General features: G+C 37.2%; 1 protein-coding gene across 6 annotated transcripts in view; it reads right to left on the reverse strand.

The window, feature by feature from the left end:
• Nucleotides 1–402: 402 nt before the first annotated feature.
• Fibp (acidic fibroblast growth factor intracellular-binding protein) overlaps nt 403–23,360 on the reverse strand; it is a 79,639-nt gene continuing 56,681 nt past the window's right edge. For 5 of the 6 annotated variants that reach the window (XM_083121760.1, XM_083121758.1, XM_083121755.1 and 2 more), the window contains exons 2-8: nt 18,071–18,183; nt 16,247–16,445; nt 14,090–14,209; nt 11,366–11,473; nt 6,877–7,104; nt 2,483–2,737; nt 403–792 (exon numbers count right to left, since the gene is read on the reverse strand). In XM_083121760.1, coding sequence (XP_082977886.1) covers nt 714–792; nt 2,483–2,737; nt 6,877–7,104; nt 11,366–11,473; nt 14,090–14,209; nt 16,247–16,445; nt 18,071–18,158 — 1,077 coding nt within the window. In that variant the 5' untranslated portion in view covers nt 18,159–18,183 and the 3' untranslated portion in view covers nt 403–713. Of the gene's footprint in view, nt 793–2,482; nt 2,738–6,876; nt 7,105–11,365; nt 11,474–14,089; nt 14,210–16,246; nt 16,446–18,070; nt 18,184–20,483; nt 20,504–23,360 lie in introns of those variants that run through there. The other variant, XM_083121759.1, reaches the window with a different exon arrangement.

A 23,360-nucleotide genomic window follows, 5' to 3' on the forward strand; every position in this document is an offset into this window, starting at 1 on the left:
GTACCTTAACATTGTGAGAGTTTTGTTTGTTAAGCTTCAAAACATATAATCCAGATAGATATTTATAAATATCAACAGAATTTAGAATGCTAACAATACAGGAATATTATTTGGCATCATGGTTTTGAGTTGGTGCTTTAAGTCCACTTTATGCACAGTAAGGCTAATTGAGACTGGACCTACAGTTTAAAGTGGGATCCAAACCACTATGTGCCTCCACTGGGTATCGAACCTGGGACCTCTTGATTACAAGGCGACGACTCAACCACTGCACCATCGGGGAGGCAATTTTGTTTGACATCACGGTTTACACTTGAGGGTGCAATCCCACTTTTTTGTGAAAGTGGATCATTTCTATATAAATAAATCTTTTACCATAGCATTTTTTAAGTAATAGTTTAATGATACATAAATATACAACTAGCATGTACATCAATTATTTTTTACAGCAACTGATAGAACATTACTATTTATCTGTTCTTTGGTATTGCATATTTTATCAGATCATATGAGTGCACTAAGTTTTGACAATGAACATACAGAATGTACAAAAGTTACAAAAAGTAATGAAACAGTGTACCTACAAACAAGAAATAACTATATGTTCACACAGCACAAAACCGTAGCTCTTTTCTTCTTTTGTACTCACAAGATGCATTGCACTGATGCAATAAGTCTTAGCATTCAGTAGTTTTTAATACTTCGAAATATCTTCATGGGTGATACATTCTGAGCAGGCAGCTTGAAACAACACACATGTATCGCTCCCACGTAGCCTTCACATCAGCTTCCCTGTAACAGAGTTTTATAAAAATTACTGTAGATTGGAGCCTAGTTGCTGTAGACAGACGAATAATACATCGTTATACGCGGAATGAACCATAGATTCGGACTATATAATATGTATGCACATTCGGTGTATATATCGAGGGAGGGGAGGGGAGGAACTGGATAATCCAAGAATTGGGGGTTTCGCCCCTCCGACCCGACAAAAAAGTACAGGACATTGTAAAAATACACATGGAAATAATCGCTGGAGTGTTATGAACAAGACAATAATTGCAGTATTATGATATGAACAATACAACACGACTTGTAACCCCAAAATGATATGTCTGTACGCCACTGAGCCATTCAGCAAAATGCGCAGTTACCTTGAGACGAATAAAGTACCGTTATACGCGGAATAAACCATAAAATCGGACTATATAAAATTTTTGCACATTGAGTGTATAAATGAATGCAGGGGGAGGGGAGGAACTGGAAAATTTCAAAATTTCTGAAGAAAAATGCCCCTTCCCCCTCCGCTCCTGGACATTGTGAAAATACACATGAAAATGATTGCAGGCATGTTTGGAAAAAGAAAAATAATGCACTATTATCATATGATCAATAGAACATGACTTGTACCCCCAAAAGACATGTCTATGCGCCACTGACTCAGTTTCAAAGGAAGCCGCCATTTTCCAACCTTTTTATGGAAGAACAAGACGTGCAAGAGTCATTATTGTTTAATATATGTGCTAACAATAATATGAAAGAAGAAAATCACATTTCCAGCCAAAAATAGGGACATTATAACGTAAAAACTAAGAGCATAACAAGGTATCTCGATCGAGATACTTGGGCACCAAGAGGTTAATCTTAGTCTACATGATAACCCAATCTAATCTTTAATAAAAATGGAGAAATCTAACATTCGAAACACTGAACTTAGCCTGTAATCTTACCTTCAAAGTTCAGTTACAGCCAGCAACAGCACAGACAGCATTTCTGTTTGCACACATATCTCAATCTCTGAAATCCTCAGTATTTGCCAGTTTGTTAACTTTGCCTAATTACTCAGCTTGCCAATCAGAAGTCTTCTCTTTCCTGTGTTTGTGGCTATTTTTGCAAACAATCCTAATACTAGGGGAAAGACTCACTAGACACATCCGTACTAGATGTGTTCCTGCTAGGTACATTTGTACGGGATGCTTGCCACATTCACCAGGAATTCCCAGTGGAATTTCATATTATTGTTAGCACATATATTAAACAATAATGACTCTTGCATGTCTTGTTCTTGTTTTATCCATGTTTTTCTTTACTTCGTACAAAAAATTTCTTTCACCTTAGTAGCTTTTCCCTCATACTGTAGAGAATCATTTTCTTGTTTAATATTTAAAAAACATCCACAAAGACTATAATAGTGCAACGTTCATGTCTTTATCACTTTTTGTTTAAAAGTTAAGTACCTTCAAATCTCGATTGCGTGACTTTTCAAATAACAATAATCATAGAACCACAACTATTTAACCACTAAATACTCTAAATAGTTGCCTTCCAATGATTTCTCATTGCTGAACATTTGAAAAGTGTGCAATTGCAAACCTCTCATCCAAAGAGGCTAAAAGTATAAAATAAATTTGCATCTGCTAAAGGCTTATGTTAATTCTACCCTGTATGTAACGATACAATACCATGGCATTTCAAGAATTACCTTAGCACATCCATTTCAAGGGCTGCTTGTGAATAAGCTGTGAGGAAGTTTCGTAAGTCTGTGTGACTCCATGAGCCTTGCCTCCATGGTTCCACGCACCTTTCCACCAGTTCAACAAAGAACAACTTCAACTCTCTTCCACGGTGCAGACCACATGCCACACCTATCAGGGCCCGCGAATACACTCTGAAGTTTGCCTCCAATTCCTGATATGGTCGTTCCAGTAATTGTGGTTTCAACTTTTGACACACTAAACTGTTTTAAATAGAACATTATCAATCAGTTATACAAGACATATGATTTGAAAGATAATAAGCTAAAGTTTCAACAGATAAAAAACATATACAGTGGAACCTCGATTTTATGTTTTTCAGGGGACTTACCTGAAAAAAAAATAAAATGGAGTAAAATTTAAAACCGAGGAAAATTTTATAACATTTTGCTATGTTGGGACCATAATACGGGAATACATGAAATCTGGGAACATAAAATTGGGTTTTCATTGTACATGTATCAAACTAGTTCACAATAAATTTATCAAGACCATATCTCCTTTGCTCTATAAAGAAGCACCTATGAGTATCAGGGACACCAACTTTGCTATGAAACTTCATCTGAACTATGCACCAACAAAACATAACCATGTAGTAAAACATCGTATGTCAAAATGTATATGTTAATCTTACAAGTGTTCAATTCAAATACAGAACTCCCATTCACAACAATATTGTTATTTAACCTTTAGGGGAGAGGAGAAGTTGACTCCAACACGGCACCTTCAATATGGTCAGCATGTTGGTAGCATATCCTAATATGTTTTCCCCCCTTTTATATCACATATCAGGACATTTAATCCATGTTTCCCCACCTGTACATGTTTTGACACCTATATGGACCACCCTCTATAATGCACAAAAGTGTACATATTTTGTATTCTTTTTCATAAGCTTGAAAAATGATGAAAAGAACTGCATATATTTATTATTGAAATATGACAATTCTAAACTGCAAATATTACCATATTTCTTCGAATCTAACGCACACCTTTCTTTCAGTTTTTGGATGTTGAAAATTTAGGTGTGCCTTGCATTCGATGGCATCTTGGATCTGAGTATACAGCGTGTCATTTTAATGGAGCCCACTGACCACAGAAACATATAGAGGACATCAAAACAAACAACTTTTCAGAGAAACATTTTTCTCGATGCATCGTTTTGGCATTACAGTCATTCCAAAAAAAACTGTTTTGCCGCCAGAATGCTGGCTACCCAACACAACATTTGAGTGCATTTGTGACATCATTTTCTGTCATGAAGCAGGGCGGGATGTGCCAGGAACACACATATTCTGTGAAAAATAACATAGCTATAACCAGGCATATTATGTACTGTAAGACAAAGCAAGAAAACATGATCAGTATCCCAACGGGAAGTGAACTAATGACACAAAAAATGGCAGAACAACATATTCAAAAGGAAGTGGTAATATTAAATTTGGTCTCAGCCTATAAGTCAAATATTTGCAAATCTTGTTGCAAAGCTGGCATCTACAGTTTAGTCTATGCACTTCATCCTTGTGATACTGGTTGTCTGCGACACACTGAACAGTTGACAAAATGAAAATGAAAGAACTCAAAATTTTGAAGGTAACATAATGTAATGTATATTCTGAGCATTATGCAGCAAGGGACAAAAGTGGTTGAAAATACAGGGATATAAGTAGTAGTAAAAAAGCTCTCCAACGACTGTGTTTATCTACGAACCGGATACACATGTAATAGTTTGCGACTGTGAACACGGCAGTAGATTCGCTGTTGATTCATGATTAGGTTGTTACAGTGGTTGTATGTTATGTAACCATAACATAACATGAACCTCGGATGCTTCCATTATCAGCACCAGAATGCATGTATCAGGATAAATGGATTTACAAACCTGTAGATATCAACTTTGCAACAAGATTTGCAAGTATTTGACATGTAGCTGGAAGTAAACAGCCAGATGTAAGTTGTAAGTCCAATGAAATTTGTTGTTGATGATGATATTTGACATGTAGGCTAAGAGACAAAATCCGATATTACCACTTCCTTTTGAATACATTGTTTTATTACCATTTTTTGTATTGTTGGTTCACTTCCTCCTTCACCTGGGATCACTGCTGGGCTTCTGGCTGGTAGGGCGTGTTACCCTGGATTTTTGGTCCACTGGACGCGTTCCTATCTTCCTTTTACAGCTCATAATGTGGTTGGTAGTCTGTCTTTTTTCACAAAATTTGCATGTTCCTTGCAACACTACCATGCACTGTCTCGCTGCAGGAAATGACGTCACAGATGCAATCAAATGTTGTGTTCAAGCAGCAAAATGGGCTTTTTTTAAATGACTGTAGCACCTAAACATCGGACCAACAAGAAAAATGTTACGGAGAAAACCTGTTTGTTTTTATGTCCTCTATATGTTTCTGTGGATCGTGGGCACCATTAAAATGGCACCCTGTATATATGTATAGCCATACCACAGCATTAGTGTAATATAGAATGGATATTTGCTAATTTCAGTAATCAAGTTCCTTCCTTTATGTTTTACCAAAATCACCCTTAACGAAATTTTCTTCCCTTTAAATTTCTTACAACAGTGAAGTACAAAGGGAAATAAAGAAAGGAGATTTATAATTGTGCTCTTTGTAGTAAAGAGGTGGTCAGTGAGTCAGCTTCTGAAAAGTGCACATTAAACGGAAACAGAAGACACTCATATGATGCAGCATTTAAACATAAAGTTATTTTGTGTGCCGAGGAATTTGGAAACCGAGAAGCTGGTCGATGATTTACTGTCAGTGAAGTGTTCATTCGTCGTCAGAGAGGTCAATTACAGCAGTTATTTACTACAGAATTGTTCTAATAAATTACCAGTACGAGGGTCACTATTTATATTTTGAGCCTTGGCAACACTGATTGAAGTTAGGCGCGATTTGAAGTTTGCACGGAATCATCTGGCATTATTGACCATAACATACTTCAAATGTTTTGTCAATAGCTTCATTTATGTTGTTTATGTTGCCTTGGAGATTGTGCGACTACAATAAAATAGAATTAACTCGTGAACATTTTCGTGCGATGATTTTTTACGATTTTCGACGTGGATTATCAAGACAAGAGTGCATCGATCAACTTACTTCCACATTTGGCGATGAAGCCCCATCCTTTGCCACTGTGAAACGCTGGTATAACGAATTTAATCGTGGCCGCCATTCCCTCACCGACGAGATTTGCGAAGGTCGTCCAAAATCAGTTGTTGTTCAAGAAAACATTGATGCTGTGCAAAACATAATACTGCAAGATCGTCATGTGACATACTGTGAGATTGAGGCAACCATAGGCATTAGTTCCACCAGCATATATAAAATATTACATGATCATTTAGCTGTGAGAAAGGTATGTTCTTGTTGGATCCCACACAATTTGACAAAAACTCAAAAAGACGCTCGCCTCAATTGGTGCAAACAAATGCTCAATAAATACAATCGTGGTGATTCAAAAGACGTATATAAGATTGTAACAGGTGACGAATCATGGATATATGCATATGAGCCGGAACGTAAACAGCAGTCGACTGTATGGGTGTTTCAAGATGAACCCAATCCAACAAAAGTTGTTCGCGCTCGAAGCACATCGAAACAAATGGTCGCCTGTTTTGTCGGGAAAACTGGTCATGTGGCAACTGTGCCTTTAGAGGAACGTAGAACGGTCAACTCTGAATGGTACACAACAATTTGTTTGCCAGAGGTCTTCGGTCAAATACGGAAAACAAACAAATGCCGTCGGATCATTCTTCATCAAGACAATGCCAGCTGTCACACATCTCGTCTAACAACCGACTTTATGAACAGTCAAAAAATCGAATTGATGGGTCATCCGCCGTACAGTCCTGATTTGGCACCCAATGACTTCTTCTTGTTCCCGAATGTCAAGAATAAATTGCCTGGACAATGATTTTCGTCGGCGGAAGACGCCGTTGATGCGTTCAAAAACAATATTATGGACGTGTCTCAAGAAGATTGGAAAAACTGCTTTGACAAATGGTTCGAACGAATGCAAAAGTATATTGACCATAAAGGAGAATACTTCGAAAAACAATAAAGCAGTTTTCAATGCCAAATTCCTGTTTTTTCATTGTTAGGCTCAAAATATAAATAGTGACCCTCGTATTAATGGTCTGTACACCTTAAATTGGAAGTTTCTTTATTTTCCCTCAAAGACAAATGATAATTAAGGTGCACTTTGCATTCGATGACATTTTACATTCGAAGAAATGCTGTATTGAAATATGTCAACCAAAAGGCACATGGACTACTAACGAAAAACAGTGTACATTTAATGTAATGAAAGGAAAATTCTTAACTGTTTGTGTTCTTTCTCCTTGTCAAGGAGGATCCTGAGTTCACGTAAATCGAGAAGAAATTCACGATCCAGATCTGTATCATCGGCTTCTGGTCCTCCTTCTCGACACGTCCATGATGACATCATCACTTGTGCACAATGGAAAAGGTCTGAAAATGTCAGAAACTGTAGTTTCCTTTTGCTGGTTTCAAACCTCATGCAGCCCATAAAAACAACAGCACCATATTTCCTGGAAAAATAATGCAATAAATAAATACAATAAAAGGTTATCTAAATTGAGTGTTGGAAATGCAGTTAACAGTATTATACGTATATTTAATTATATACAAAATATCAGTGGTATCTACAAGGAAAGTATAGATCTGAATTTCACTGATCTTGCAGTCAAATTATCCTGACAACAATGCATAATTTGTATAATTTGCACGAAACATTTGATTAGGTGGGTTAAAACTGATTTCTATGCATATTTAAATTTGTACAAACTGATATATCTCTGTGTGTGTGTGTGTGTGTGTGTGTGTGTGTGTGTGTGTGTGTGTGTGTGTGTGTGTGTGTGTGTGTGTGTGTGTGTGTGTGTGTGTGTGTGTGTGTGTGTGTGTGTGTGTGTGTGTGTGTGTGTGTGTGTGTGTGTGTGTGTGTGTGTGTGTGTGTGTGTGTGTGTGTGTGTGTGTGTGTGTGTGTGTGTGTGTGTGTGTGTGTGTGTGTGTGTGTGTGTGTGTGTGTGTGTGTGTGTGTGTGTGTGTGTGTGTGTGTGTGTGTGTGTGTGTGTGTGTGTGTGTGTGTGTGTGTGTGTGTGTGTGTGTGTGTGTGTGTGTGTGTGTGTGTGTGTGTGTGTGTGTGTGTGTGTGTGTGTGTGTGTGTGTGTGTGTGTGTGTGTGTGTGTGTGTGTGTGTGTGTGTGTGTGTGTGTGTGTGTGTGTGTGTGTGTGTGTGTGTGTGTGTGTGTGTGTGTGTGTGTGTGTGTGTGTGTGTGTGTGTGTGTGTGTGTGTGTGTGTGTGTGTGTGTGTGTGTGTGTGTGTGTGTGTGTGTGTGTGTGTGTGTGTGTGTGTGTGTGTGTGTGTGTGTGTGTGTGTATTTATTTATTTATTTAACAAAGGATTCCAAATACATCATTTGCCATTTTACATTGGAATGTACAATAGAAAATAACAAGAACAACGAAAAGCAACAAAAACTATAATTACGAGCGATAATTTTTACACAATACCTTTTTTAAACATACTTGATATCAGTTCTTTTCAATTTTCTAGTCCCAATGAATGACTGTTTAAGCACTTAGAAATGAATGAAGCATTTACAATACACTCTTAGCCTGTTAAAAATTATAATAATAAGATGAGAATGAGAAAGAAGTAGTTTTTGAGATCCACTCAAATATAAGCCTGACTTTTGCCTTTTCAAGTACATGCTTTTCAAACTTGCTGCGAAATACAAAGAAAATATTGTAACTCGAGAACTAATTGTCGTAGACAGATGAACTTGGTTTGGTTTTCTGTCTTAAAGACAGGGCATTTAGCGGAGGTAAAATTTAAACATTGTGCCTCCCAATAATTAATGTTAAACAAGAAAGATTAAATCAAAGTGAATGAAAAATGTAGTATGTAGCAGTGGTACATTCCTAGAACCGTGCAATTTTGTTGATATAAAACTGATACTTCTTGGGTAAAAAATAATAACATTATATGAAGAGGCAGTGTTGCCAGCTTTGGAACAATGTCCGGAATTTCACTTTTAGTGTCAGCCCTATGGATGTTGGATGGACCAAATTTGAAGGGGAACACGACAAAAGACTACTCTATGAGGATATGTAATGCACATGCTGCAACTTCGAGGGAAAAAAAAATATGGAAATTTCTGGGTTCGTAATTATGAAAAATTTTGAATATTGGGCCCTTGCCTCCACTTTCCCCCTGGACCCTTATTTGTTGGATGTTACTTAAAAGGTTGCTTTTTACTCATGCTTACATTTAGAATTTAAATTGCTCAAAAAGATGCAGTGGTTGAGGAGTTGCAGCCTTTTATCTTCAATTTATCCCATAGAAACAAAAAGGAAACAAAGGGCTTTTTCAAACGGTGCTTGTTAATAATAGTAACAACGGATGTATTATTTTGTAATTCGAGTACACATAAACTAATGAACAAAAAAGACAGAAATGAAATATGTGCATAGTTTTCAAGAATGATGCGTTAATTGCTGCTGTGTGCTAACACATGGTCGGGGCAAAGCAGCCCCCCCCTCAACCACATTGCTTCAAATGTTGCTCTTAACTCATTCTTGCTTGTAGAATTTAAATTTCTCAAAACGATGCAGTAGTTTTCACGACAAGACTCACTTTTAGAAATCTATCCCATTATAATATGGTGGTAACAAAGGCAAAGGAAATAAAAACGAAGGATTTTTTCAGACTTCACTTGAAAAAAGACATAACTGAAATATCATGTATAGCTTTCAAGAAATGGCACATTAATTGCTGCTGTGCACTGCTGGTCGAAATATCGACCATCTGTCCTCAATGGGTATACATGTGGTAGTCAAATCGTATGCTAAAGGTTAGTTTTTGGGCATCTATTTGAAAACCCTGACGCAAACCGTAAAATATTTCCCATAAAAGTTACTTGAAATTACATGGCCATCAAATGAGATATCACTCCATCCCTTTTATAATTTGAATTTTTCGAAGTATCCCATCCTCCACACTAGCCTAGTGAGGCAGCAGATATGTTCAAAATACAGCCCCTTGATTTGTCCCATCACTTTTGGTGAATTGACATTGATAGTACGAGGGGCATGTCAACAAAAAAAAAGGGCCGATTGGTTATTACAGAGAATAAAATCAAGCGAGAAAAATTTTATTTTGATGCTATACAAGTGCATACCATGGAACAAGTTTACGTAGACCCTCTGCGTAGAAATCTGCCGCATGGGATCTCAGCCAGTCGAGAACTGATGTCTTGAGAACTTTACTATCACCGAAACGTTGCAAAGCAAGCCACTTCTTGAGGTGAAGGAACAGAAAGTAATCACTTGCGACAAGATCAGGACTGTATGGTGGGTGATTAAAAAGTTCCCATCGGAATTTTTGAATTGTCGCAACATTATGGTCAGCTGTGTGTGGGTGGGTGTTGTCATGAATAAGCAGAATTCCAGACCGTAACATTCCTCTTTGCCAGTTTTGAATGGCACGTCGCAGATTAGACAGTGTTTGGCAATACATATCTGCTGTGATGGTTCGTCCCGGTTCCAGGAATTCCACGAGGATTACACCTTTTTGGTTCCAAAACACGGTTCCCACGATTTTGCGATGTGATGGTGTTTGTTTGAATTTCTTCAGTTTCGGTGAACCGGAGTGACACCATTGCATGGATTGCTGCTTTGACTCAGCAGTGACGTACGATATCCAGGTTTTGTCTCCAGTCACTATGTGAGAAAACAAGTCATCCCCATCCTTCTCTCAGCAGGCCAAAAAAGCACGTGCTCATTTAATTCTTTCATGTTTGTGACTGTTCCTCAACATTTTTTGGACCCACCTCGCACACAGTTTGCGATAATCCAGATTGTCCATTACATCAGACACTTCAGGAAACTCCTTGCCTAGATCAGTAATAGTGAAATGGCGATTGGATCGCACATTCTCATCAACACGTTGCACACGGTCGTCTGTCTGAACACTAGGCCTGCTGCTCTGGTCGTCATCATGAACATTTGAACGTCCTTCCCGAAAAGCATGGCACCATTGTCTTACCTTTCCTTCACTCATTACTGTTGGTCCGTAAATGGCACACAATTCCCGATGAATGTCAGCTGCACTCAAGTCCTTTTTTGTTGAGAAATCTAATCACCAACCTCACCTCGCACTTGGCGGGATATTCTATTACAGCAGCCATTTCAACTTCCTGCTACTCACACATACGCACCTCCACACTGAGAAATATACCTCTGTTGCAGGCACAGAATATTAAAGCATGCTTCCGTGCACCCGCAGCTTTGTCAGTGTTGCCAATCCCTAGTAAAAAATTATCAGCCCCTTTTTTTGACATGTGCAATTTATTATCCATTCATAAACTATCAGCTTATGAAGTTACACACTTATGTATAGAGTGTATCTATGTAGTGTTGTATTCACTGATCAATCAGATTTTTTTAAAAAATGTACTGAAATTTCAGAAAACATGCAATTTTGATCTTTGGAAGAAGGGGAGGGGATGTAGGGTGGAGAAATCTTTGTGGAAATGCTCCTCCTCATGAGATCTAAATGTCAAAATTCAACTTCGTCCCAGTTTCTTTTGGGTTATGCCATCATTGGCTGAGCTGTCCATATATGCAAGGCAAGAAGTAACTTCACAAGAGTTTTCCGAATACAAAAACAAATAGAAGATCAAATTGGAGAAATTAACTTTCACTCTGAGAGGAAAGTCCATCATCTTCCTTTACTAATACCAAGGATAGGACAGATTAATTGGTACTCAGAACACAAAAAAGTACTTACTTTGCAAGATCTTCTGGAAGAAGAAAATTTGTCTGTATATTCTGAACCACTAATCCAGGCAACTCTTCAACTGTTTTAAAAACTCTTTTCACATTATCAAACTGGCGCCTGTAAGAAACAATAACTAGTAAAACATGATTTGATACAAATAATTCATAATTTTCTGGTTTTCACTACCCCAAATGACATAATTTCTAATGTTATACACATTCTGGTTTGCAATACATTTTAGGCGGGAGAAACTGGAGACCAGATCAAGGTATGCACCCAAACGTCTGTCTCTGCCTCTCATCCACATTTCCACCTTACACTCCCCCCCCCCCTACACATTTCAACTAGCCTGCGGGGGCGTAACTAGGCTAGGCTGTTTTTGTTTTTGTAAGACTGGCCCGAGTGACGTGTGAGGCCCAAGGCTGGTGGATTCGTGTAGATCTATGTTGACAATTGGGTGTACTATGTGGAAGATCACCCCCTTACACCCACCCCTAGGTGTAACTGAGAATGACTTACAAATCAGATTTCGATACCACGTCAAGTCATTATTAAAATACTGTAATTTTTCTATTTTGAGGAACAAGATAGAGTATAATACAGGTTATTTCCGTCATAAAGTGGTAAATAAACAAATCTAAAAGTTTGATTCTTAAATACATTCCATTTGCCACTTTATTAGGGAACTCTTTGACACTGAAATACTACAGTAGGCACTATAGTTTTATAGTTTTACTACCCAATTTTAAAAAATCGTCTACAATTGCATTTCTTTTTCTAATGAGTGTGCAAAGTATGGTATAAGCGATGTCTAAATCTGCAGCTATTTTAGTTTTAGTTTTATGTGGATTAGCATCTACGTTCTGTGTAAATTTTACTTTTTGGTCAAGTGTTTCTTTTCATATTTCTGTTGTCCTTGGCCGACCAGCAGCAACTAAATACTGTCACTTCTATGACATTGTCAGGGCTGGAAAAATCCCCATCGCCAGGTCGTCATGGCGACTTAAAATTTCAGCCTGGCGACTGTGATCTTTTGCTGTAATATGTACGAAATTTTGATGATTCTAAGTTCAAATTGCAGTACAGCGTAAGTTAGCGAATGTTTTTTTTATCAACATTGTGAACATTCCATACAGTTAGTAACAATTTCTTACCCTTTGTCCCCCAACACCCCATTTCCTGCTTCCTCAAATAATTTAGCGATGTTTTGAATACCGTGATGCTCAACATCTTATACAGTGTTACAAAACTCGCACAACCCAAACTTTGGAAATGTATATCATGCAAACTGTAAAATATAATTACACCGGGTTCTCTGTATTATAAAGCCTCATCCATTGAGATATTTTTCAGTTCACTCCGTACAGAAAATTATATAAATTAATAACTGACGGAAAGCAGCATTCAAATTTTTCCAGATATGAACTTCTAAGTGAGAAAAATATGCAAGAAATTATCGAAGGGTCATAATTAGACATTGATGACTGATGCCATGTCAGTCTGTCATTTGCGACCACTATTGGTCATGTGCAATATTTGATGAATTTTTGACTGGCGATTTTATGGGTTGAGTGAAAAGTGCCATTTTTGGGACATATCTCCGTATATGGCAACACTAGCAGGTCGAAATATTGCCAACAGTCGCATGCAACATGTGTCTAAGTATTGGCTATACATTTATGTGAAAAATCAAGATTTTGTGCAGAAATTGGACTCTTGAGAGAATCCTAGGCTGCCCCTGGTTACATTGTTCTCTTTGCTCACTTTCGCCGCTACTGTGCCTGTTTTTTTTTAATACATTCAGCATGGCATATTCATTGGAGCAGTGCATGTGCATTGCTGAAGAGTATTTTACTACTCATTCTTACACTCATATGCAAGAGGTTTTCCAATAAAAATGCCCTGTCTCTGCTGTACCTCACAAAGCAATGGTTTTACAACCAGTCAAACACACACAAATTATCCCATAAATTGTTGAAAATCAGTTCTCAGATGTTTTCAGCAAATTAACAATGTATTTGAAAATAATGTAATTGCTCTTATTTAGATAGATGCTAACATAAATTTATGAACCCAGTGATAGCCTACAGGATTAGTTTAGTGCATAAAACCCGGTGTAAATATCTCTTAAAATTTTTCATTATATACATTTTTAAAGTTTAGATTGCGCGACTTTGAAACATACTGTAGTATGCACAATTGGTAGGAGGTGGTTTCCTGGCGCCTGATTTTCAGAGCTGGCGCCTAGCTTTGAAGAAAATGTTTTGAGCACTGGACATTGTTGTACCTTGGTTACTTACAAATCAACAGTATTTTATGAAAATTAGTACATATAACACTGAATTATGTATAAATGCATTATGTACAAGTAAGGTTTAGTTAACACTGGGATCTACAGTAATTTACGTATAATACGCAGAACTGAGTCACGTATAGAACAGTCTCAACTGTATACAAAATATATATTATGCAAAATTTTCACTTTACACCTCCAAAGTTTCAGTTCTCATGGAAATGCTCATATGAAAGATTTTTATTTGATATTAATTTGCATTTAAATAATTATAAACATCTATTACAATAAATATTTACGTTGTTGAAATTAATTTGAATAACTCTGCATATATATTCAATATCCTCTGACCAATAAAAAGTTTTTTCACTACAATCCCTGTATTGATGTACCACAAAACACACATATAAACAAAGCAATTTTACCATTCTTATGCCTACCTGCATGACTTTAGGAGAACTCCCGCCTTCTCGCTTACTTCATCCAAATCTTTCCTGTGTCTTGAAGATAATTTCTTTCCAAGTAACTCTCGAATTACAGCATCATCAAATTCATAATACCTGAAAATATTTTACTTTTAAGTGAAGTCAAAAATTGCTTTTGTTGGTACAGAATGTTTGAAATTATACTTAAATATAAATCTGATCATTAATAACCTCAAAGATCTCTGTAAGATAGATATTACATATTTTTTTTAAAAAAAAGAAACTTTTCATGTTATTAACAATCGACAGCAGGTTGCACAGCTCTTAAAACACTCTGTATAAGTGATATACAAAACAATAATGATGTCGTGATTTTGTACAGGTGGACTCAATTTCTACATGTTCAGAATACATAATTGTCAATCATTTAGCGTGATGAAAGCTTCATAAGTTATGTTGAAATGTTGCTATATTACTGTTCCGTAATGTCTGGAGTAAGAGAATGTGAACTTGTCTTTAGCGCACGTTGCGGATGTGTGCCTCCTCCAATGAACAACGTGGAGGGGATCACGCGGGAGGGGGCAATTCGACTGGTACAGTAGTTCGATAGTAAACATGACAGCTCGCAAGCCTACTACGGGAATTCGGCATTCTGCACCCTTCCACACCTAGTCTGGCCCTGCCCACAAGCTTTCGCCTTTGCGCGTTGCTACTCCAGACATTCCGGAAAAGGAATATACATAAAACCCTTCTGCTTGTTTCTTTGTTTTTTCAGGGTTGCCACTAGCGTTGGGCGATATATCGTCCAGATGATATATCACAATATTGGAAAAATATCATCCATGCGATACAAACTAGTACATGACATATCACCACAATATTTTGGTGACATAACGTCAAGATATTTGGCAATATATATCATGTTGGCAATATATCATTACGATATTTGGTGATATATCATCATGATATTTGGCAACATATATCATGGACACGATATATCACCGATATCACGATATGGGAAAAATATCGTATCTTATCGTCTGGGTGACGATATTTTCTTGATGATATATCGCAATATGAAATTTCCAATATGGTCTATCCCTAGTTCCCACTTACTTTGGTGAAATAAAATCGCTGACTTTTCCAAGTATGTATTTTCAAATAAATCTGAAGAGTATTTTGTAATATTTTTATCTCAGGGTGGCTGGAAAGTAACTCACTATTGAAAAATAATAACTTTTATAAACAGCATCATATTTGCATGAAACAAGATGTATTGTGCATGGCATTGGGGTGATCACCAACCTCTTGCTTTGGTGGATACCAAGACAATCAGAAACTGCCATTCTAAGCTGATACAAATATGTAAATATAAATTGCAAAAAATTCTTATGTTGCTTAGATGCTACGATTTGGTGCATACAGTATCCACACTGAATCTCCCTAATGTCAATGTGTTACTACCAATAAGATATTGGACCATGGTGTCAAAATGCTACAAATGAACAGGAATCAATAACCAAAAAACTTCTTCTTGGAATTGAAATTGTCACTAAATGTGAAATGCGAAGCAGAATCCTCGTAAAATTTTCCACAACATGCATATAAATTATTCATGCTATTCTAAAGAGAATAAACAAAACCGTGATGTAATTTGAAACAAGTACAAATAAAATTCAGTAGCTGCGGTAGCTCAGTCATTATGGCATCTGACTACCATGCAAGAGACCTGGGGAGAACTGGTATTTTTTCCCACCTATTCATCGGAGGCTTATGGGCTCCGGCACCCACCCAGCGTCGTATAAAGGGGGTACCAGGAGAGAACTCCGGGGGGTAAAAAGCATGGTGATAATCACATCACCTCCACCATCGGCTGTGATGAAGAAACTCCACACCCTCTTTACGCCTACATGGTATAGTGCAAAGCAAAGGGAGTACTTAATTTTTAACACAAGTAAAATTCAGCACCAAAGAAAACTTGACATCTAGAGGTTGGAATTTGAAAGAGGTGGCTACAATACACATGCACAAGAGAAGTGGTGTGATAATAGCCCATCTTATTGGACAATCCTTTAGTGATGGGTGCTCATCCGGAAAGGGTTAAAAGCCAATATAGTGATACATGAGCAAATTAATTCAGAATAACAACAAAAGGCAGAAGTCACTACTCACTTTTCAATCAAAATCTGTCGAGTTTGTGGGTCAATTTGAAATGCAAGCTGTTCTGCTACCTTCGTAGGATTATGCAGAAGACGTTCCAGCAAGCAATAGGTGCGGTAATGGTCCAAAACATCAGAAGCAAGAAGTTCCATAGTAGCTCCTGTTTGGCGTGTTACACCTTGTTGGAACATGATTGTTACAGCTTCAGATGCTGAACATGTAAAGAAAGATTAGTTGTTAATGAAAGGCAGAGAATGCATAACACGGATTGCAATTTTTCATTTGACTTCCTCCCAACCGGAACATGAATTAGATCAGGATATCTCTATTTTTCATATTGAAGATTATTATTAAACATTACATTATACAATATGAACTGCTTACTTAATATTACAACAATACTTTAATGAATTAACATCTCTATGCTGGGAGAAACCAGTCAATGTCTACAGTGCTTCAAAGGCAACAGATCCCGTTGCAGTAGCACTTGCAGAGATGATTCCACACAGGTAAAACAGCAACAGCGCAAAATTAGGCAAAACTACGCTGGCTCGGTAGCTCAATTGTATAGCAATGCATGGTATGCCAGAGACCCAGGTTCGAGTCCTGGTCGAGCTAGCATTTTTCACTGAAAATTCTTCATAATGCTTTCATAGTTCTAAGATATACATTAAGAAAATGATACAAATGTTCACCCCTAAATTTTCAACAGTAGTTTTCAGATATTTTTGGATTATAAAAAGTGATTTTAACGAAGGTGAAGAAGGTGGAGGACTTGAAATTATGCAAAAAATTCAGAGAACAAAGAGCTATTTTATATATATATATATATATATATATATATATATATATATATATATATATATATAAAATATTTTCAATTGCAATCCAGATGAATATCATGTAATTGTATCAAAATGAAAATGATAAAATAAAATAAAGGGTATACATATAAATATTATTTTGCGATAGATACAGAATATGGTACCCTTACCATCATAACATGTAGACTCATAGCCAAAAGTGGTAACCTAACCTGTGCAGTGTCACATATAAAACACATATATTTGGAAAAAATTAATGAAAACTATGCAATGCTTATACTGGTGTTATACTATAAGCACAGCCTCTTGGGAAAATATAAATTAAATATATTCACTTGAAACAACAAGTACTTTCATTCTTAGTTTTGGATTTTTAACCACTGTGTTAATTTTAAAATTACCAACGTTTCGGAGGCTGATTCTGCCTCCGTCTTCAGGGTAGTGTGTAATCTACTAAATCATGCTTCAATCCCTGGACACATGATGTGTTTGGGGACGGTGTCTATATGGAGAGCGAGAATAAATGGTTGCCTTGGAGGATTATTCTCGGTGGCCAAGGCTCCACCTCATCTGCTGGTCACAAGGGCCTCTTGTACATGAAGGTGCCAGGGAGGATTATCAGTGACCCAGGCTTCACCTCGTGTGGTTGTCACATCAAGACCTGATCCTCCAAGGCAACCATTTACTCTCACTCTCCATATAGACACCTTCCCCAAACACATCATGTGTCCAGGGATTGAAGCATGATTTAGTAGATTACACTACCCTGAAGATGGAGGCAGAATCAGCCTCCGAAATGTTGGTAATTTTAAAATTAACACAGTGGTTAAAAGTCTAAAACTAAGAATGAATGAACCAACACTGATCAGCTACAAAGAAGAACAAGTACTTTACCTTTCTAGAAGGTAATAAGTTTGAGAAACCCTCTCTGTAAAGTGAAATACATTGAATTTCACACAAATTCAGGGTGGATGGATGTATTATGAATGAACTATTTTTTAGAAGTACTCACATGAATGTCCATCAACCCATAGTTGATACACTTCGGGATCAACAAGTGTATAATTGCATATGAAAACATCAACTTCAGAATACATCATCCTTCACAAGATTCCTTTTAATAACCTGGAAGACATACAAATATTAGCATCTAAACTGTTTGTTAAGCATGTAAAAAAAATATTAATGTTCAAATCATTATAAAGACATCTCCTTTTGATTATTTTTATTATTGTTTTCATTATTCCATATTTTAACTTGCAGTAAGATTCATCATACCAAGAATGGCTAGAATTAGAAATCAATAGTAGTGCACACTAAGCACGAGAATAATCTATAAGTTAACAATGCCAAATACAGAGGTTGCTTCGCTTTATATCCGACCACTGTCGATTCGGTGCTGCCACCTGGCGTATCATGCTGGAACTATGGGTCTGCTGGCGGGAGCAGTGTTGTGTCTGACCTTGTAGGTGTGTGAGTGTTGGTAGTGAATGTTTTCAAATGGTGCCAAAAATCAACCGGTATTGGAAGGGTTACGTAATGGCCCTTTTCCATGCTAAGTTTTCATACGTACACATTGTGAAACAGTGTCAGGAGAATGGGTTAACACTCGGGGTGACTACTTGCGAAAGCTATTGTGGCCCGTTACACACAACAGGCTCTCCTTGCGAAACATTCACCCACGAAAACCACCAGGAGAAGGGCTGCAAGCAAAGTGTCACGCGTAGTGCTAAGGGGGATCAGTCGATTGGCATGCCAAAAAAATCCCCCGACTCAACGTGATATGGCCCACAGATTTCACCTCGCACCGTCAACTGTGAACAAAACAATTCGCAAGCGCCTCAGGTTGAAGTATGTGTGGAAGGCCTGTGTACACCACCTTCTACCACATCACATTGCCGAACGTAAGACGAACTGCAGGAAACTGTATGATAAGTACCTGGCAGGTTCCAAATGGAAGAAAGTTGTCACAATGGATGAATCATATGTTCATCTCACTGCTGGTGGTCACATTCGGGCGATCACATACCGTAACATTGACGGCAAGGGGCGCAGCAACTTTGTTCGTCAGTGCAGGAAAAGTTTCCCTCGTGACTTTATGGTTGTGACGGGATTCGGATATGAGGGTACGTTGATGATACGAAAGGTGGACAAAAACATGAAGGTGAATGTCAGATACTTCGAAGACTCCATTCTGACACGTATCTATCGGAGAGGCATCCCACGATTGTATGGAATGGACGCGAACCAGGTGATGATCCATATGGACAAGGCTTCGAGTCATACCGCCAGAACATCACTACGTTTTTATCAGGAAATGGCAGAAGAATTAGGAATTCGTGTCATTCAGTTTCAAAACATTCCTGTAAGAAGCCCAGATGCCAGTCCAATGGATTTTTGAGCATTTGGACTGTTGAAACGACGTCTTCAACATCGCCGCCCGCACACCCTGGATGGTCTACGGAACGATTGCAGGGAGGAGTGGGACAGAATTCCCAAGCCTGTCCTGCGCCGGAGCTTGCTGCAATGGAAACTGCGATGCCGGGCGATAGTCCACAATGCTGGGGGTCCAACAGAACATGATCGGTGGTGGCGGCGCAGTATCTCTTAAGGTGGGTACCCGTCAAAAATGGTCAGATATAAAGCGAACAACCTTCTGTAGTCCTCCTTTTTAATGGATATTCTGTACACTTTTTGAAAGATTACCAGCCAAAGATGTCTGCTAGGAAGAAAAAGGGTAAAGAAATATTTATTTTGAGAGCTACAGCTGTCAGAATGTATTTGAAATTTGTATTTTTTTTATTTTGCTATAGTAGGCTTACATTAAATTTTGGTTGTTATTACTCCTTTCTTCAATTGTATTTATTGTCACTGATAGGTAGGTTAATCATTCATACAGGACTGTATAGAATGGGGTGATGAAAATATACATTATTAATATTATATTTATAAAGAAGCATTGAACTTAACTGTCTAACCTACCCTACAAATTAATTTCACATTTTTAGAGCCACGAGCCTAACTGTCCTTACAAATAATGAATGAAAAAACCTTTCTCATTGTGTAATATGATATGAAAGTGGTTTTAGTTATGATTAAATTACAGGTGGTGAAATAATATGAAAATTAAGAAAAATCTAATTTTACAGGCCTGAAAATCATACTGTTTTGGAATACATTTTAACCCTCAAAAACTCTGTATGTATACTTTTCTATGCTTCAAAAAATTCTGATATTGTCCTAGAAATATTTAACCTTTATGTATGAATTTTCATCTTCTTTGAAGAGCCTCCCCGATGGGGCAGTGGTAGTGTCATTGATACCCAGTGGAGGCACATAGTGGTTCGGATCCCACTTTAAACTCTACGTTCAATCCCGATAGCCTTACTGAGCATAAAGTGGACTAAAACACATAATCAACCAACCAAACAACTAATCATCTTTTTTGGAAAATCGAGGGAGGAGATCATGCATATCAGACCAAGGAATTTCATATACTGCCTCAAATTGTAACAACGGATCGAAAAGATTGCCTTAAAATCAGTACAGCAATCAAGGTGGAATTCATACAGGTGGATCCTTCGACACGTCTTACAGTTCAGGAATTTTCATGTCTCATGGGTTAGAGACCCTCACAAATTTTCACAAAAAGTTATTTGTAGAGTGTCTTTTTTTTCTAGGACAACTACTTTCATCCATATGCGGGAAATTAATTTTCTCACACTCTTAAGATTGAATGGTTTTATTCATCAGAAACTTAAATGATTGATTGATTTGCTTTATTTTACTTCACTTTTTGTGCCACTTTTGGCTAATTTGTGAAGATGGGATGAGTGATGATATGATGAAATTGATGAATGGACATGCACAAACATTCATGCCTAGGTCGGGATTCAAACCCAGGACCACTGTCCTCATACCATGATGTGATAACCACTCTGCCATGGGGGCTGGCAGAAACTTAACCCTTTACCTGCCAATGTTCCCAATTGGGAACATCAACTAATTTTCCATTTAAAACTATACTGAAAAAAAAAATCAAAGTTTTCTTGTTTCATCTATTAATTTAGGGTGTATATTTACTATTAACAACATTTAATTAATATTTTCATTATTATCGTCTGGATAGTATACTATGAAATTACACAAAAATGGTTAAAATTGCATTCATAATATTATATATTTTTTATTTACACCCTAATAAATTACTTTTTTCTTCTCTGTACAATATCGGGCAGAACATAATGCTAGTATTACATGAAATGCATTAGAATGGGTTTCTCATTTATTTCTATTAGTCTGGACGTAAGTATATTATCATGTTCCCAAATGGGAACATTGGCGTTTTGCATGAACAATGGTTACAGACAACAAATAACTCGCACAAAAAACTGAAGAGAAATTTTCCTCTCTCACAGTTTTGAGGCAAGATTGTTTTGTAATTTGGTCAACAATGGAAATAAAATCATGCTTATTGTTGGCTACAAGTACATTTGAAATAATTGTTTTTACATTGTTTGTATAACAAATATCCCGGCGTGTTTTGTGCCACGTTCTGTTAGCTGCTTCTGTTGATTCATGCCGTCTCGTTGTTATAAAATTCAGTCTTTCAACAACATTTGTACGAACAACATGGCATCGAATCGTTTCCTAACATTGGAAGCAGCTTTTCAGTATTTGAATGAAATTTTAGATGACGATACTGAAGACATTGGAGATGTAGTGGATATTTGTCAGTTGCCTCCAGAAGAAACTGCAGATCTTACCGATGAGGAAAAAATTGATGACAACGTTTTTGAAGAAGTGGTTCCTTCAGATGTGTGTGGTGAATTGGTTGTCAACTAACATGGAACAATCTACTCCGGAGTCTCTTCAGCCAACAACATCAAGAAAGGCTAAAGGGGCATCAAGTAAACAGGTAGGACATCCTTCGTGGAAGAAGTCTACGGTTATAGAAAACAATTCGCTCCATTGTGATGATTCATTTCAGTGCTTATCCGACAAACACCCAGAATTACTGTCACTGGAACCTATTGAGTTGTTTCATAAAATTTTACCAGAGACATACCTCGAGCATCTCTCTTCAATGACGTGCCTATATGCAGCTCAAAAGGGCAAAATTGTGTCGATTTTCGAAGAGAAGTAGCCACCTTCCTTATTCGCAAAAATCCACGAACATCTTCGAGGCCAGGACCACGATTTGAAATCCCAGGGTCTATGAGGAAAACTGATGGTCATTTTCTGATTGAAGCAGGACAAGGAAGGTGTGCATTTTGCCAAAAAAATGCTCGCCTACAATGTCGCGAGTGTGCAAGAAATATGCATTTACACTGCTTCCCAGCTTTCCATGGCTTATCACCAGTTTAGGACATTCTGTGTGTGTGTGTATTTTTTTTTTTCATTTTCAAATGTGTAAACTACATATATTTAAAATTTGGTATTGCTACATTTTCAATAAAATAAACCCTTTTCTCCTTGAGTAAAATTTCACAAGGATGTTTCTCATTTTTATACAATTATGTTATCCTATTATGTATTTGTATTAGTATTTTGTATTTTGAAGGTTGTATTGTTGTCTGACTCTCTGTAAGCTTATATGTAATATTTCTGTACATTTACTATGCTAATATATAAATGGAAACCATGCTGGTCCAGTTGAATTATAATTAGAAAACTCTGTAATAATACTTCACATGAAACGCCAATGTTCCCAATTGGGAACACTCCAGTTTACATATAGAGAAAATAAAAAATAACAATTTTTTGAATAATTCTCTTTAATGTACACCAAAGAGACACAAATTACTGATAAACTCATTAATTTCAAATCCAAAGACAATTCGGCGTGTAAAAGGTTAATGCCTCCATGTGTAACCATTTAATCGAAGAATTTTGGTACCCTGGCAAACAATCTGTATGAATTTTTACTTTCAACTACTTTTGACATGGATTTATTGTCTTTTGTTTAGTTATGCATATGGAACATGAGGTAACGGTTCCGAATGTTTAATGATTGAATGAAACCCTCACTAAGTATTAGTTATCAGAGATTGTGATTTAAAATATAGTTTGACTGAACAGGTGTTCTTCGTTTTCCGTCAACTAGGACATGAGTTTTTGCAGATTTTCATGCAAGCCTCAAAGGGGGCTTTGTGATTGAGACCAGATATTACGTGATTAGGTGTTCAAAGCATTTAGGTGCATTATTTTAATGCTAAGAGCCATAAACCTGACCTGCCTAATTTAACAACGAAAGTGCTAACAGCTCTAAAACTGACGAGCTTAAACTAACAACGAAAACA

Source organism: Lepisma saccharinum, chromosome 4 (assembly GCF_977018435.1).
Source record: "Lepisma saccharinum chromosome 4, izLepSacc3.1, whole genome shotgun sequence".
NCBI lineage: Eukaryota > Metazoa > Arthropoda > Insecta > Zygentoma > Lepismatidae > Lepisma > Lepisma saccharinum.